The sequence below is a fragment of the Ursus maritimus genome, unplaced genomic scaffold (assembly GCF_017311325.1).
Source record: "Ursus maritimus isolate PB19 unplaced genomic scaffold, ASM1731132v1 scaffold_1, whole genome shotgun sequence".
Taxonomy (NCBI): Eukaryota; Metazoa; Chordata; class Mammalia; order Carnivora; family Ursidae; genus Ursus; species Ursus maritimus.
In genome coordinates, this window is record NW_024423343.1 from 8,204,453 (window position 1) to 8,221,718 (window position 17,266).

Here is a 17,266-nt window from a genome sequence, read left to right on the forward strand (position 1 = left end):
TACATCGAAGGCCACAGAATGTTGCGAAGGAGAGGCCTGCAGCCCAGGCCTGGCACATTTCCAGGTACCTGCCCCTGCCCCAAAGATTCTGATTCAGTAGGTGTGGGGCCCAGAAATCTACCTGCTACAGCAGGCGGTCTGTGGTCCATACTTCGAGAAACGCTGGTAGAGGCAGTAAGGAGGTGTGAGACGGATACATGTGCACAGGTAAACTGAAGTCGTGCGCCAGTGCCGTGGCCTTCTCCGATGGGTGTGTGGTGGAGCCCTGAGTCTGGCCTCAGTTGGGCAGGAAGGGGTGGGAGGAAGTCCAATCTACCAAAGGGGAGCCGGCCACATTCAGGCCACACCTGCACTCTTCCTGTATGCATACGTGTGAGGCACAGGCCTGCCTTTCTGAGATCCGTCTCTAGTAGAGGGATGTGACAGGTGACTATAAATGCCTGTGATAAGGGAAGCACAAGGTGAATTTAAAGGAAGAAGAGATAAAAAAAGAAATGAAAATGAAAAAAATGAGATTACACACACTTCAGAAAAATCAGGAAAGCCCTCTCTGTTTTTTTTTTTTTTAAGATTTTATTTCTTTGTCAGAGAGAGCGAGTGAGAGAGGGCACAAGCAGGGGGAGCGGCAGGCAGAGCAGGGAGCCCCATGTGGGACTCGCTCCCAGGACCCTGAGGTCATGACCTGAGACAAAGGCAGATGCCTAACCAACTGAGCCACCCAGGCATCCCAGCCCTCTCGTCTCTAAACCCTTCCAACTCTTAGCCTATAAAACATGTTCAAGTGACCCTAAAAATATAAATTTTTAGGGGCGCCTGGGTGGCTCAGTCGTTAGCCATCTGCCTTTGGTCCAGGGCGTGATCCCAGGCTCCTGGGATTGAGCTCCTGATCGGGCTCCCTGCTCCGCTATGAGCCCGCTTCTTCCTCTCCCACTCCCCCTGCTTGTGTTCCCTCTCTCACTGGCTGTCTCTCTCAAATAAATAAATAAAAATAAATAAAAAATCTTAATAAATAAAAATATAAATTTTTAAAAATAAGGCTTGTGGGGCGCCTGCGTGGCCCAGTCAGTTAAGTGTTGGACTTCAGCTCAGGTCGTGGTCTCAGGGTCCTGGAATGGGCCCCTGGTGTCGAGCTCTGCACTCAGCAGGAATCTGCTCTCTCCCTCTCTCTCTCCCTCTGCCCCTCCCCTGACTCGTACTCTTTCTCTCTCTCTCTCTCAAATAAATAAATAAATCTTTTTAAAAATTAAAAAAAAACAAGGCTTTTCTTCAGTCCTGCAACGCCTACAGCTCCTGCTCCATCCTGCTCTTTCTCTGCAGATCCAAATTCCTTGGGATTGTCTCCACTCACTCTTCCCACCTCCCCGCCTCTGATTTACTCTTCCACCACTGTCTTGCTCTGGCCAGCGGCCACCTTTCCTCCAGTGCATCCCCGAACTCCACTGATCCACTGCCCCCTTCTGGTCCTCCCTGCTTTGTCAGCTGTATTTGATACTTCAGACAGCTCCTGGAAGTTCTTGTGGATTCGGGGAGCCCCTTTCCTGGGAGTTCTGCTCCTTGCGGGCTCTTTATTTGCTTCCAACCATCTTGTCCCTAAAATGTTTGTTAGTAGATTTTTGGATTTGTTTCTGTTTTCTTTCTTTTTCTTTCTTCTCTTTCCTTCTTTTTCTTTCTTTCTTTTTCTTTCTTCCTTTCTTTTTCTTTCTTCTCTTTTTCTTTCTTTCTTTCTTTCTTTCCTTCCTTCCTTCCTAGCTGTTGTATAGTGAGAACATTCTGTGTGCAAATTCTTTAAGCATTATGCATTCACTGCACATATATTTATTGAGCACTTTTTATGTACCAGATGCTGTTTTAAATGGTGGACATACTTGCTGGACAAGACCAGTGAAGTCCCTACCATCACATTCTAATGAGAGGAGACAGGAAGCAAATAATTTCAGATAGCAATCGGTGCTCTGACGAGAATAGGACAGTGCAATGGCAGCATCAGTCTTGTGTGAGAAGGAATGGAAAGAAGTCAGCATTCAGCCTTTGACCACCAAAACAGGATGGACAAGTCCCCAGCAAGCCAGCAGCCACGGAAAGCCAGGCTTTACTCGAAAAGATTTTTTAAGTCCATTAAACTGTCAACAAAGCAAGAACCTGGGGGGCCACACACCATTGTCTCACTTACTACAAAGAGCTCCTCCTTGTGGGAGGAGTGAACCTGCCTCTTCCAGCCTGGTATAGGATGGAGAGGGGAAATGAGGAAGAAGTAGGCCACAGAGGTTAGAGACAGATGTCCCTGCTTTCATTCACTGCACCCTCCCTCCCAGGCTGGGGTGGGATGGGCGGATAGAAACCAGGTTCCGGGGAAGGAAGAGAATTTCAGGGTTGATAACCACTTCCTGGAGGTTAGCGGGGAGAATGGGCTGCCCCATAATCCAGACCAAGGCCTGTTGACTAGCCTTACAAACATCTCCACCCTTACTGCCCATGCTGCAGTTCCTGGGGCCTGTCGGGCCAGCGTCTTCCCTTCTGATTTATCCTTAACATTTCAGCCAAAAAGAGCCCCAAAATGTGTTCCTGGTTGCCAGTCCCTCTACATTGAACAGTTTATTTTTAAAACTTCTTGCTAGTGATCTGGTAATTGTTTTGCAGCTTGCAAAATACACTGTTAAGGGGCACCTGGGTGGCTCAGTCGGTTGAGCTTCTGCCTTTGGTTCAGGTCATAATCTCCGGGTCCTGGGACCGAGTCCCACCTTGGGCTTCCTGTTCCGTGGGGAGCCTGCTTCTCCCTCCCCTTCTGCCTGCTGTTCTGCCTTCTTGTGCTCTCTCTCTGTCAAATAAATAAATAAAATCTTTAAAAAAAAAAAAATACACTGCTAAAATAGTCCTCAAAGTGAAGACCAAACCTGGCTTAGCAGGTTTTTGGTGCATTTTTATTTGGTTTGAAACTAAGCAGCTTTGACATAGGTTTTGGGTTTTTTGTGGGTTGTTTTTGTTTTTTGTTTTTTTAAGATTTTATTTATTTGACAGAGAGCAAGACAGCCAGCGAGAGAGGGAACACAAGCAGGGGGAGTGGGAGAGGAAGAAGCAGGCTCCCAGTGGAGGAGCCCAATGTGGGGCTCAATCCCAGGACTCCAGGATCACACCCTGAGCCGAAGGCAGATGCTTAATGACTGAGCCACCCAGGTGCCCCAGCTTTGACCGTCATTTTGAATAAACTGAGTGGTGAAGTGGAATGGAGTGAGAAGCAGAGATTTGGTGAATACATTTGGTTCCCAAACTGTGCACCAAGGCACCCCAGGGCACCGCAGCAAATTCACAACCGTGCCAAAGGATTCTTTAATTTTCAAAGGAAATACAGCCACTGGGATGTCTGTTGTGCACTGCTCACAGTGAGCTCAAGGTAGTCAGTTCCAACATTATATTGCACCATACTACATTCTTTTGATGAGCTATCTTTGGGAATCTGAATTTTTGGATGTTTTTGTGGTAAACAAGTACCCCTGAAAAGTCAATGTGAACAGGGGTGCCTGGGTGACACAGTCAGCTAAACATCCAACTTTTGGTTTCGACTCAGGTCATGATCTCGGTCGTGGGATCGAACCCCACATCGGGCTCCACACTAAGGGCGGAGTCTGCTTGGGATTCTGTCCCTTTGCCCCTACCAGCTGCACTCGCGCGTGCTCTCTGTAAAATAAATGAATAAATCTTAAGAAAAAAAAAGTGTGAACAGGAAATGAGGGTGGTTGTGTCCAATCTGATTCCAAGGTTTGAGAAGCTGTGCCGTGCTCAGCAGGCACACGTCACGTCCATAAGTCATTGTGATTATAAATAAAATATTTTTTCTCTCAATTTATGTGGCTTTTCTTTTTCCAAAATAATATGACAGCTACTGGGTTAGAATATAAATACTTAACAAGTTGTTTGGACCTAACTACATAATTTTTTTAATTATTTATTTTGGTTTTGTTGCACTGTAGAAAAATGACTGAGACACTAAGTGTGCTGTGAACAGAGAAAGTTTAGGAACCTCTAATAAGCCCTTAGTTTTTTGGTTTTTTTCAGATTTTATTTTAAGTAATCTCTACCCCCAACAGGGGGCTCAAACTCACAACCCTGAGAGCAAGAGTCACATACTGTACCGACTGAGCCAGCCCAGCACCCTAAGCCCTCAGTTTAAAAATACGTCTTTCAGGGGACGCCTGGGTGGCGCAGTCGTTAAGCGCCTGCCTTCCGCTCAGGGCGTGATCCCAGCGTTATGGGATCGAGCCCCACATCGGGCTCCTCCGCTATGAGCCTGCTTCTTCCTCTCCCACTCCCCCTGCTTGTGTTCCCTCTCTCGCTGGCTGTCTCTATCTCTGTCACATAAATAAATAAAATATAAAAAATATATATGCCTTTCAGGAGCACCTGGCTGGCTCAGTCGGTAGAGCGTGCAACTCTCAATCTTGGGGTGGTGATTTTGAGCCCCACTTTGGGGGTAGAGATGACTTAAAATAAAATATGCCTTTCCGAGGGTTAGAAACACACGCACATGCATTACCATCACTGACAGCCACAGCAGGAAGTGGGCATTGACTCCCTCTGAACCCTGAGACAGCTCTTGGTAATGGAATGCTTTTGAATTCTTGTACTTGTTAAAGAAAATGTTTTCAAAGGAAAAGAAGGCATTTTTTTTCAAATTTCTTAAGAGTGGCTTTTTAAATGACTTGATTGATTCAAATCATCCCCCAAATAGCTCTTCTCAATTAGAAGAGGATAAGCAAGATTATTATCACTTGAATGTTTTATATATAATTATTACTTTCATTTGGGGCTAAAGTGTGTGCATTCGAGCCATACAATATGATCATTTGCATATGGTGCACAGGGCACCCTGTGTAATTAAGTTATACACGATTGGTCTACCTCTTAACAGAACTTGAAATTTCGTTTCACTTTTTTATGTTACAGAGATTGATAATGGTCTTTTTTCTTCTTTCCTGGTATGTTGTTGGCCATACACACTGTTTACTCAGAGCCCAGCCCTGGGTCAGGATTGGAATCCAAATCCTCTCTTCTGGCAGATTGTCTAATTGTTACTCACTTTTAATTGGCTTGTATTCAGCAACAGTCTACAACATGTTTGGTACAATTAGGCTAAGGTTTTTCTTGGAGGGTTCACATTTACTTAAAACGAGACACTTTTGATATTCAAGAGTTTTATGGCCATAATGATTCTCAGACATTTCCAGGCTGAAATGATATCGTTCTGGCTCAGAATTCTGAGACCTCAGGGTGGATGTGGTTGTGTTTTGAAGGAGGCACACAATCATTTGCTGAAAAAAACCTTGCTTCTGCCCACAGGCACCTCCTTGGTCTCCCTGGGGAGGCAAGTGGCCACTGGGAGTGCCACATGTAAAAAATGTCATTGCATAACGAGAGACTAACCATTTAAAAGTTAAGTCCTGTTTGTGATTTTGGCAGGCCCCTGAGCAGAGCCGGAAAATAATAGAAAGCCCGCCTACCTAATAATGGAACTTGTTTGATCCCACGGTCTTTAAAATGGATTCAGACCACACTGTCTCCAAGGAAAGAAATGAGCATCCCCTGGTGAGAGGGGCTTACTGAGAGGTTGACTAGAAGAGAGGTCAGCAGGCTCTCAAAGCTGGCCAAGGACAGTGCTGACAAAGGGTTAGACTCCACTGTCACCTCCCCCCATGGGGCTGGAACTCACCCAGCCTCAGTATCTTCCAAGGCTAGAGGTCTGCCCAGCATCAGTATGCAGCAGGCCACAACCCAGGCTCTGGTGGAAACCACGGGAGTCACACTTGGGACATTGTGGGGAGATTGGTGAGAAGGACCCAGAGAATACCTCTGGGAAGGGGTAGAAGTTTTCCTAGGATACAGAATGGAGTTGCAGATGAATTTTTTTTTTTTTTTTAAGATTTTATTTATTTATTTGACAGAGACAGCCAGAGAGAGAGGGAACACAGCAGGGGAGTGAGAGAGGTAGAAGCAGGCTCACAACGGAGGAGCCTGATGTGGGACTCGATCCCGGTACGCCGGGATCACGCCCTGAGCCGAAGGCAGACGCTTTAACGACTGCGCTACCCAGGCGCCCCTGCAGATGAATTTCTAAGACAAAGGAGGGTGTTCACATTTTTCGGAACTTGATATATAGGGTCAAATGCTTACCAGAAAGGTTTGTACCCATTTCCACCCTTAGCTACGCCCAAAACTACTGACACCAACCACGTCCTGGGCTGTGTTGACAAGGGTCACAGGGCCCCAGACCACCTGCTGCTGAGGGAGCCTGCGTGAGGCCGTGCAGGATTCTATGGCCAGACTATGGAACCAGTTCTCAAAGGAATCCTTTTCCTATCGTCTGTTTAGTTCAGCAAACGCCCTGGGCCCTGGGAAGCGTCCTTGTTGTACAGGATCAGCTTTTCTGGACACTAATATCCTTCAGTATGTTAATAGGCTTTCCAGGGGGGAATATTCTGTGAATTATTACTCAGCCATCAAAAAATGAAATTTTACCGTTTGCAATGACATGGATGGAACCAGAAGGTATTATGCTAAGTGAAATAAGTCAGAGAAAGACAATTATGATTTCACTCATATGGTATTTAAGAAACAAAACAGGATCACAAGGGAAGGGGGGGAATAAGATGAAATCAGAGAGGAAGAGACAAACCATAAGAGACTCTAAACCATAGGGAACAAACTGAGGGTTGCAGGAGGGGAGATGGGTGGGGGGATGGGGTAACTGGGTGATGGGTATTGAGGGCGCGTGATGTAATGAGCACTGGGTGTTATAGGCAATTGATGAATCACTAAACTCTACCTCTGAAACTAATACACTGTATGTTAATTGAATTTAAATTTAATAATTCCAGGTCAAATTTGGAATGAGCTACATGTTAAACTTTCCTCTTAGAGACTCCTTCGTATGTTAAAGACCCAGGGAGTCTGTTTTCTTTCGGTTCTGTTCTGTAGAAAGAAAACTGTTCCTGTTGCTTACCCCAGCACTTCACCAAACAGGATGGATGCAACCTCTCAGGCACACCTTGGAGCAGAGAGACAGTTGGAAGGTGCCAGGTTGCATGGAGTCGGGGGTCTTGCCCTTGAGTCCAGTGACACTGTGTTCAGCTGTGAGGCATAGGTGGGAACACTGTAAGTTCTGTGAGTTCCAGGGAGGTCAGAGGACCAGGGAGCACTGCAGGCTGGAGAGAGGGAAAGGGGGACTCCAGGCTGTGGATGCAAGGTGGGCAACTCAGATGACTGGGCCATGGCCGCCCCACACACCAGCTGGAAATGAGTCCAGCAGGACTCTGTGGTCCTACCGAGTGATGAACTATGAGCATCACAGCCTATTCCGAGGCTGATTCACCTCCCTCTGCTCCCCTTCAACATGGAAACCACGCCAGAAATGCAGTGCCCACACCTCTGCCCTCCCCCTTCCTCAAGCTGTCTTTGTTGTTCATGGAAGTCTGATTGGCTTTGGAGATTAGAGCCCAGAGCCCAGTATTCTCATGTCTACTAGTATGACTCATTTACAGATGACAGAAAACCCACCCTGAACCAGCGTAAACTAAAATAAAATGTACTGACTTGCATAATTGAAGAGTCCAGAGATTGGTACGGCGTTAGGTACAGGTCAACCCAGAAACTCAAGCAATGTCATAGAACTTAGGGTCCCTCTGCCTCTTGGCTCAATTCTTCCATCTGTGTGGGCTGCAGTCTCCACCTCTCACATTGCCCTACGTTCAAGGCTCACCGCCCAGGCCCAGGCTTCTTCCCTTTGCAGCAACTCAATCAAAAAATCCCAGGAGGGGGCCCCCTAGCTGGCTCAGTCAGTGGAGCGCAGGGCTCTTGATCTCAGAGTCCAGAGTTCCACCACCATGTTGGGCTAGAGCTAACTTTAAAAAAAAATCCCAGGACCCATTCTGATTGGATCAACTAGGGTCATGTGCCAGCCCTGAGCCAATCAGTATAGCCAAGGGTTCCTGGGCACTGATTGGCCAAGACCAAACAGCATATTCTGCTGGTGGAATTGGGGTGAGAGTGGGGGAGGGAAAGTTCTTTAGGAGGCAAACTGGACACCATTTCAGGAGATTATTGCCAAGAGAGGGGTGATGGGATGGCTGCTGGTGACAAAAACAGCATATGTCCCCTGGTACCTTATGGAATCCTTACCAGCAGCTCCCTCCTGCCAGAGATCTGCTCCTGCCAAGAGCCTCACAGCTGGGCCCCAGCACGGACGCATGTGAAATGAGGTTGTCTCCAGTGACCACCTGGCACTTCCTGTTGCTATGGGCAGCAGCCTTGACGGAGAGCTCATGAGGACATACTCCCTCCAAGCTGGGTCCCTTGGCTGTGTCCAGGACTTCATGGAATCCACACCAGCCACAGGCTGCTAGGTCTTCTCCATAAAATCATTCCCCTAGTATATAAGGTCAGTGTTGCAGGCGGCCTCAGGAGGTTTCGGCTGTTTCCTAATTTGAGCTTTCGTCCCCTCCCTGAACTCAGAGCAGACCCTGTGAGTGGAGGCTGAGGTCTCTGGAGAGGAAGGCCTGGGGAGAGCCTTGCCCTCTTCCCTGGCTGGCCCTACTACCCTTCCCACCAAGGGCTTGGAGCTAGGGGTTGACTAGCAGCCACACTGCAAAATTCGACTACCCCACATAAAGCTGGGACCAGGGTTTCTGTCCCCATGAAGCAGCTTTCCCCAGGCAGGGACCACGAAGTGGCCAGGGCCTGAGGCAGGCAGGGTTGGCCTGTGCCCAGGACAGAGGAGGCCACACAGGAGGCATGGCAGAAGGCTGGGCTTTGGGGATCTAGGTCTTTGGACCCTGGGGCCAGCAACGGCAGCGGAGGAGAGGTGGCACGAGATCCTGGCACTCGGGCCTAGGCCAGCCTGGCAGGCAGCTCAGAGTGCCAGGGAGCGCAGCTGGGAGCCTCGGAACTCCAGCCCCGCGTTCCAGGCAGCTGAGAACCCGGGGCCTGGGACTCAGCTCAGCAGCCACTGTGAAGAGCGAGCAGGCAGGACCAGGAGCTGGGCCCGCCCCAGGAAGGTGCTGTGCACACACCAAGCATTTGAACCGGTTAAGCAAGAAGGAGCCCAGGGGGCCAGAAGCCAAGGAGGGACCAACCCTGGCCTCAGCTCAGGCTCTGGAGAGGCCTGGGGTCTCCCCTGACGAAAAGGACCAATCAGCTGCCCAGAGGGAAGGCTTGGGAAATGACCACTGACTCGCATGTCTGACTGGGGCTCCAGAAACAGAGAGGGAGGAAGGTCTTTTTGTTGGGGTAGGGGTGGCTGAGGCGGCGGTCCCTGGGGCTGTTCCTTGGACTGAACAGAACCCTGCAGAGCCCCCTGCAGTTCCCCTATGTCCACCAGAGGGAGCCCGTCCCTCGCAAATCTCCCAATTCGGGCTGCAGGGGCCGCCCTGTCCTTGGGAGGAGGATGGACGGGACTCTGGACTCCGAGGACAGGTCCCCGGGCAGTGATAGTGTGCTAGTCTCGGGACTAGAGGAAACTGGGCTCTGCCGAAGGCAGCAAGGACTGTTCCAGGCCGGACTTGTGGTGGGGTGAAGCTATGTGGCGAGGCTAGGCGGCTGGGACAGAGGATCCAGGGGGCTTGGTGCAGACGCAGGACGTTAAGAAAGGCCGCCCTGAGCCTCGCTCCTGCCTCGCACTCTTGTTCCCACTGCGCACAGGAGACCGAGGCCCAGCAAGGTTCAGTTACTTGCTCCGTATTAACATGGCTGTCGTGTCTGTGCCTGAATGGGGCTAAGCCTCTCACTGCCTTTTGAGGGGAGCCGTTCCTCGGGAGCAGGGCCACGGCCTGAGGGAGCCTGGGAGCCTGATGCCCGCCACACGTGTTGCCTGCCACGTGGTCTCTTGCCCACCCCACCCCACTCCCACCCCCACCCCCAACCCCCCGCCCCAGGCTGGAGACCCGCTCTGGGCTCTGGGCCTTGGGAACGTCCGCAGGCCTGAGCTGCCCTGGGAAGCAGAAGAGAGCGGCTGGTCAGTCTTGCCTCAGGAGCCTGTGCCGGTCCTGTGGGGCCGGCGCGCAGGGCCAGACGTTCCCTCCAACCAAGGCCTTGATCTGACCCTGACCCTGACAGTACTTTGGGTACAGCTCGAGGGGGGACGGGCAACCTGGGGCGTGAGCGGCCCAGTGAGGACACTCCACACTGTTGTCACTGCACAGGCTCCAACCCCTGTGAAGGGCAAGCCCCCTCCCCAGTGCGGCGCCGGCAGAAACCACGAATGTGGGCGGAGGAGACACGGGTGTGGAATGCTGTCCCGTCACCGAGAGGTGTCCTGTGGTGTCCTGAGGAAGGACCTTCTCTCTCGTGTTTCTGTATCCCTAGAGCCTAGAATGGAGTCTGGCACAGTGACAGCATGACAACAGTACTATGTGAATGAATGAATGAATGAATGAATGAATGAATGAGAACTATGTGCAGGGAAACGTGGTGAATGAGACATGGCCCTGACCTCAGTGGGGGACAGCCAAAAACACACAAACCAGTAAATTGAAAAACTCACTTTGTGAGAACTGCTATGTGGCCGAGGGACAAAACTGGGGAGGGCCTTCTTTAGGTCAGGGACAGGGAAGGCCTCCCTGGGGAGATAACACTGGCGCTGAGACCTAACATGGATCAAGTTATGAGAAGTCTGGGAGTCAGACATTCTTGGGGCGGGAATGGCAAGTGCAAAGGCCCTGAGGGAGGACCAAGCTTGCCTTGGACACAGGGAGGCTGATGCGGCTGGTGAGCAAGGTAGGCAGGGCACAGGATGAAGGGAGAAGTGGCCTTGGGCTCGGAGCTTTCACTTCCTGGGAGGGACAGCACCCAGCTCTCTGTGCTTCCCCGTGTGACCTAAGCCGTAGCTCTTCTTGCTAGGCCCTTGTCCTGGCCTATCTTGTTCATACCTCGGCCTCTGTCACTCTGGCCCAACCCAGGCCTCTCTCCGGCCTTCCGGACCTGTGCACCCAACAGCCTCTGACGATTCACCTTAAACACAGTAAGGTCTCCATGCAGCTTTAGACCTTCATCTCCAGCCCCTTCCACATGGTAAATGGCTCCTCCCTGTGCTGGAGGGTTCAGGCCAGAGCCTGGGGGATCCTTGCCTCCAACACCCATTCTGTCCCCGAGTCTTGACACTTTACCCCATATGGTATCTTTTTATTTTAGTTATTTGAAAGAGAACAAGAACAAGAGAGAGAGAGAATGGGAGGGAGAGAGAGCACAAGCAGGGTGAGGGGCAGAGGGAGAAGCAGACGGCAGACACTTAACCTACTGAGCCACCCAAGCGCCCCTACCCCATGTGATATCTTAAATGCACTGGTTTCTCTTCCAACTGGCACTTCCCCGTAATCCAGGTCCCCTGCCTCTGCAGATGTCACTTCGATGCTTTCCAGGGAGCTTTTCTGCCTAAAACCATTCCTTGGCTTTCCCGAATCCTACCTCAGTACCTGGTCCACAGACTGCCCGCCCCCTTTGCCTGTGTACCCTGAGCACCCTCCTACACTAGGGCCTGCCCATTCAGCACTCCTGCCCCCCCCCAAACTGTCCCCCATCTCCTTTCTCATCCTCCTGGCCCTTCCTATCTCAGCTTTAATGCCGCCTCCCCAGGGAAGCCCTCTCTGCTCTCAGGTCCCCGTCTTTGTGCTCAGGGTCCCATTATCCAGAGATGGTCCTTAAGGAGTCGTAGATGGATACCTCAGTTAACTGCACCATCGTCCCACCCCTGGCTGCCCGTAGGTGTCTTGAAGACTCCCTAACGAAGAGAGTGGGGGCCTGAGAGAGAAAGGGAGAGGAAGACAGGAGGGCTATGGGGGCGGTATCAGCAGAAACTGGGGTCCCAGGCTTCTTCCTTTGGATATGGTGGTAAGTCAGCTCAAATGTGAGGCAAGAACTCCCACATGGCCAGAGTGTAGGGGGACAGGAGCGGGTAGGGAGCGTGCATGGCTTCTCTGTTCCCCTCGTCCTCTGCCCACAGCCATTCCTGCCTGTGGGGTAGGCTCGGGCACTCCAGCCCAAGGATTCTGTGCCCCACCCCAGTTCCGCCCCCCCTTTCCCTTCAGTGTCTCACTTGGACTCCTGAGAAAGTCATCTTTAAGACTGCATTCAGGGGGCACCTGGGTGGCTCAGTCGCTTGAGCGTCAGCTGGGTCCCATCTCAGAATTGTAGGAACGAGCCCCACATCAGGCTCCATGCTCAACAGGGAGTCTGCTGGAGATTCTCTCTCCCTCTCGCTCTGACTCTCCCTCCCCCAAAAAGTCTCAAAAAAAAAAAAAAAAACCACTACATTCAGGAGTGACAAAGGAGACGAGACCCAGGATCGCCCAGCTGGTGGCAGAACCCTTATTTTCACATCCTCAGTGAATAGATTGTCCCACGAAGTGAGGCCAGTCACCCATTCTCAGCACCTCCAACAGCCAGGGTGTCAACCCTCACTGACCCCCCAGAGAATGGGAGCACAACTCCGGGGCACACTATGGAGGCTGGCAGGGGGCTTCTGCTTGTGAAGCTTTTCAGGCCCCAGGCAAGGGAATAAGCACAGGAGGCTTAGTGGGCGCTAACAGCTCCCTTCCCTGAGGGCTCGAGCTTCGCTTCACCCCCGCTTCACCCCCACTTCATTAGTGTTCCTGACTCACTGCAACCGGTACTCACCACCACTTACCACCTTCAGCTGTGCGCAAGGGGAAGGCCGGCCTGCCTGCAGTCCACAGCTTTCTCCAGGCAAGAGCTTGGACAATTAGGGCAAGGCCACGAGTGCCCTGAAAAGGGAAGTCCAAGGGGACAAGGTGCCATATGCCACCACCAGGGGGAGCCATCGTCACCAAACTAATTAGGTGAGGACCCAGGAAGGCCAAAGTTACCGGTTGTCCCACTGGGAGGCGGCTTGTCTGGGGTCTTGGACCCGTGTTCACACTTGGCCCATGCCACCACCCACCCACTCCGACCTCCGTAAGAGCAGCGCCTCATGTAGCCCGTTCCTCTGGAGTGCCTGAGGATACGGACCCTGCCTCCAGGGCGCCCCATCCACCTGGCATCCAATAATGTGGTCCTGGGAAAAGGCTCTTGGTAGCATCAGTAGACCAACCCCAGTAAGCAGCTTCTCCTTCACAAACCCTAACTCCAGCGCCCTCCCACACGTCTCGGTGGCCGGCGGCAGCTCAGTCTCTCATCTCCACGGCCACCCACCATGCTGCCCAAGGGGCACAGCCATCCTCCTTGCTGGGGTGTTCAGCCCACTATCCCCAGGAAATACAGCCGGGCCGGAGCTCAAGATCCTCCCGATCCCCGCCCCCCCCGCTCTCCTTGCCCCATCCCCAGGTCTAGAGAAACTGAAACGCAGAAAAACCAGGCTTGAGACAGCTTTGTTAGAACAACTCAGCAAAATAAAATTCCGGTTTATTGTTGGACAACATTGTTTCACACATACATCAAACAGGCCAAAAAAAATAAACAGCAACTTCATAGACAAAAAAGGAAAAAAAGAAACCTTTTATCTTTGGCCTTTTTAACCATCTCATACAAACCAACTACTTATAGTACAGCTAAGTACATACACAAAAAAAGTTACTGGAATGCTCGGAATAAGATTGTTTTTTTGTTGTTGTTTTTGCTTTTTTTACAAGGTTTTTTTTCTCCTTTGAGATTATAATGAACATGGTCACACCACAAGTAAAGTCAGAAGTAGGACAGAGAACGCTCCGAAGGCTGGTTTGGTCATCCGAGATCATTAAAAATGGCTGACCCCTAACAATATGTACAAAAATATAAAATGTAAATAAAAAATACAAACAAATTTTCCTTTTTAAAGTACTTTTAAGAAAAAAAGCAGGGCCTTGGAAGTTTTGGTTCTTTTTTCCTCCCCTGTTGCAAATTCACGTTGTGGTTTTGGTTGGGTGGCGGAGAGCGTGTGTCATCTGCGGGTGGCGCTGCCCGCGTTGGGCAGGCGGGCGGGACTCTCTACTCGAAGGTGACCACGTTTAGATTCTGAGACGGGAAGTGGAGGGTGAATAGGTCACGGTGGCCTTTTTTTTTTTTTTTGTTAAGTTTAACTTTTCCTTTTTTGCTGTCTAGTCATCCTCATCAGTCTTCTGCTTCTTGGTGTCGACGTCGTCATCCTGCACAGAGAAAGATGGTCAGGGCCCCTGCAGTCCACGGGGCCCATCCCCACATCTGCGGGCAGAGGCAAGGGACAGGCACTGGCTGCTCCAGAGGCTTCCAGAGCTCTGGGAAGGCAGGCCTAGATTCCTTCCTGTTCCTGCCCAAGATAAGGAAGCCTTTCAGGGCCACACCACCAAAATCAGCCCCTCTGGCTATCGTGCCTCGGATCCCAACCCCTACCCAAGCCAGAACCCACCTCATCATCTTCAGCTGCCCGTTTGCCCGTAGCTGCCTCGGCCTCCTCATCTTCATCTCCATCCTCTTCCTCACCTGCAGAAGCAAACCCCAGGGTAAACCACGCTGCCTTCCCTCAACCAACCAGGAAGAATCTTGGTGGAATCTACCCACCCAGTGACAGCCTGAACTAGGGTGGGGTGGGGACTCAACAGAACACCACAGCTCCTCAGGGGACCTCCCAGTGACAGATTCTCCAGGGAAGAGGAATATCATCCCTGATCTCTGCTGCCTGACAAACGAGGCAGTCAGGGCGCCTTGCCACCCATGCAGGGACTTGTCTCCAGGCGAGGAAAGAGCAACACATCAGTGTGTGGGACGCACCAGTGGGAGCCTGGGTGTGTGGCGCATAGCTTCACTTCACTAGCCTAAAACCAGAAAAGTCCTAGCCCCACAGTATAAACCCAGCTGCAGATGGTCCACTGGTCTCCAACCCCAGGAACCCCCAATTCCTGCCCTTTGCTAGACAGGCCAGGGAAAGGAACCCCCTAAAAGGGGAGACAAACAAGGCTACTCACCGTCGCCTTCCTCCTCCTCCTCCTCTTCCTCCCCCCCTTCTTCCTCTTCTTCATCTACTTCATTGTCGGCCTCCTGCTCCCCATTTTCCTCATTCTCAACAGAAAACATACCAGGTTGTTAGTGAGAACGGATCACCACCCCTGCCCCATCCCTTCCCCCAGGCCCCACACAATTCATCTGCAGCCCGCAGACCAGGCAAAAGATCTCAGCTCCTCTTCCTAAAGCTCCACCAGGAGACCGTGACGCAGGAACTACCCAAGGGCTCAGCCTCCTCCCTCACCCCAGACTAAGCCCAAGCTGGAGTGAGAGAACTCCCTGGCCAGGAGCAGGGAAGCATCATGGGCAAGGTGGACACTCACAGCGTTCCCATTAGCAGGAGCGTCTCTTCCATTCTCTGCCTCCTCCACAACTTCCTTCTTCTCCTTTAAGTCCTTCAAAAAGTTAAGAGGGAACCAGTAAGTCTTTTGAGAAACCCTGGGCTGGCAAAGAGGCCCAGGACCCAAGGGTATGAATGCAGCGCGGATCTGGATGTCCTAACAGCCCCCTGTTACACTTGGAAACACGGGAAGGAGGGGCCACAGGATACCCAGCGTGTCTGTGGTCAGTGTTTCCTCCGATTTCTCAACCCTTAAGAAACACACCAAAAGAGCCCCTGCAGTTGTTCGACTGTCCCTTCACTCATATTTCTTAGGACAAAAGCCATGTGGCACCAGGGCCTTAAACCCGTCTGGCCGGGCAGACGAGCCCGGGAACACTTCACTCGCACACCCATCACAGGCTGGTTTCCAACCAGAGGGAGCTCCGCCTATCACAAATCCTTCTTGGAAGACAGCAGGTATGTGCCATAAATAAATAAGGTAAGGGAGGGAGGCCCGGGCACTGCGGGAGAGCTCCCGTGGGCGGGCTAGCCCGGGAAGGGAATGGGAGGGAGCTAACAGGCAAAACTGAAGGGGCTGTCTCAAGTCCTCACAGCCGAGCTAAGCACCAGAACCACGGCAGCCCAGGTCTCTGAAAAAACCCAAGCCCACCAATCCCTGTATGTGACAGCTGTCCCAGGAAGTCGCTGATCCTCGCCGGGAAACACGCCCGGGCTTAAGGCACTCGACCCTTGTTCAGAAACGCGCCGCCCAGTGCGCTCCATCTCCCTCCCGACGTCTCGCGGCGCGCGCGGCGGCTCTCAGGGCCCGTCAGACCGCACCTCGAGGAGCGGACCTAGTCCGCTTTCCAAAGGGCAACGCCGCCGCAGGCGCCCCGAAGCCCCGTAACTTTTTCCACCTGGCCCTGCCGATCCGACCGCCAACACAAACAGGCAGTCGGGCCGGGCGCAGCTCGGACTCCGTCCAGTGAGCGGCCCCCGGGCACCTGTCGGCCCTATTACCACCGGCCGGCGGGCCGCAAACCCCGGCACCGCCCGCTCCCGCCCCCTGGCGGCCGAAGCCCCGGGGAGCGGGTGGGGGCGGGGAGAACGCTGCGCGCAGGCGCGCAGCCCCCGCCCGGCGGGCTTTGCGCGCGGGCCTCGGCACGCACCGCGCGCGCGGAGCACGTGGCCCAGGGCCGCCGATTGCGCCCCTGACCCTGGAGACCCCCAGCCTGCGGGCTGCGCTGGCCCCACCGCCGCGCGAGCTGCGCGCGGGTCTTTCCCGGCCTCTTGACGCCCCCACCGCCGGCATCGATACGCGGGCCTGCCTCTCTGCATTTGGCGGGCAGAATCCCGCGGGAGGCCGCCCCGAAGTCCACGGAGCTTTCACGGTCCCGCAGCCCGAGGCCGTCGGGGACGCGCTCCACGGGGCTATTTATTGCTCCCGGCGGAAAATCACCTTGGAGGAAAACGAACACGGACGTCCGCACGGGGGAGGGCCGACCCTTCCCCCACCCAACTAGTTCCCGGGCTGGGCCCAGAGGGGGCCGGCTGGATCCCTTGCGGAGATCCCAGTCGCAAGCTCCATTCCGCCGGGGGAGTCACCCCTGGGAGAAAGCCAGAGGTGACGCCAGGGGCACAGAGGTTAAGGAGACACCAAGGTGACTCCTGCCCGTCCCTAGCGGGGCACGAGAGGGGCACGGACCAGAGCCTTAGGTAAAAAAGCAGACCTGCCTTAAAGTGCCGCGCTCCCGCCGAGGGCGGAGACGAGACGCTCCCCGCGCGGGCCGCGGGAATGACCCGGCGCGCAAAACCCGAGCTGCGCCAAACGCGCAGGAGCTCAAAACCGAGGGCAGTGAACCCGCAGCACCAAGCCCCGACAACCCCCGGCGCCCGGCTCGACCGTGCAACCCATCAGCCGCTGCCATAGCTTTTGTTCGTCCGCGTCGCCTCCGAAGCGGCCGCGCACACGGTACTCCCGGGCACCCGCGGGGG

The 17,266-nt window shown here is 52.9% G+C and overlaps 1 protein-coding gene across 2 annotated transcripts in view; it reads right to left on the minus strand.

Annotated features, from left to right (window-relative positions):
* Window positions 1-13,363: 13,363 nt before the first annotated feature.
* Window positions 13,364-17,266, minus strand: part of PTMA (prothymosin alpha) — a 7,193-nt gene continuing 3,290 nt past the window's right edge. The window contains exons 2-5 of one of the 2 annotated variants that reach the window (XM_040639098.1): window positions 15,273-15,344; window positions 14,913-15,006; window positions 14,357-14,430; window positions 13,364-14,117 (exon numbers count right to left, since the gene is read on the minus strand). In XM_040639098.1, coding sequence (XP_040495032.1) covers window positions 14,070-14,117; window positions 14,357-14,430; window positions 14,913-15,006; window positions 15,273-15,344 — 288 coding nt within the window. In that variant the 3' untranslated portion in view covers window positions 13,364-14,069. The remainder of the gene's footprint in view (window positions 14,118-14,356; window positions 14,431-14,912; window positions 15,007-15,272; window positions 15,345-17,266) is intronic. The other variant, XM_040639092.1, reaches the window with a different exon arrangement.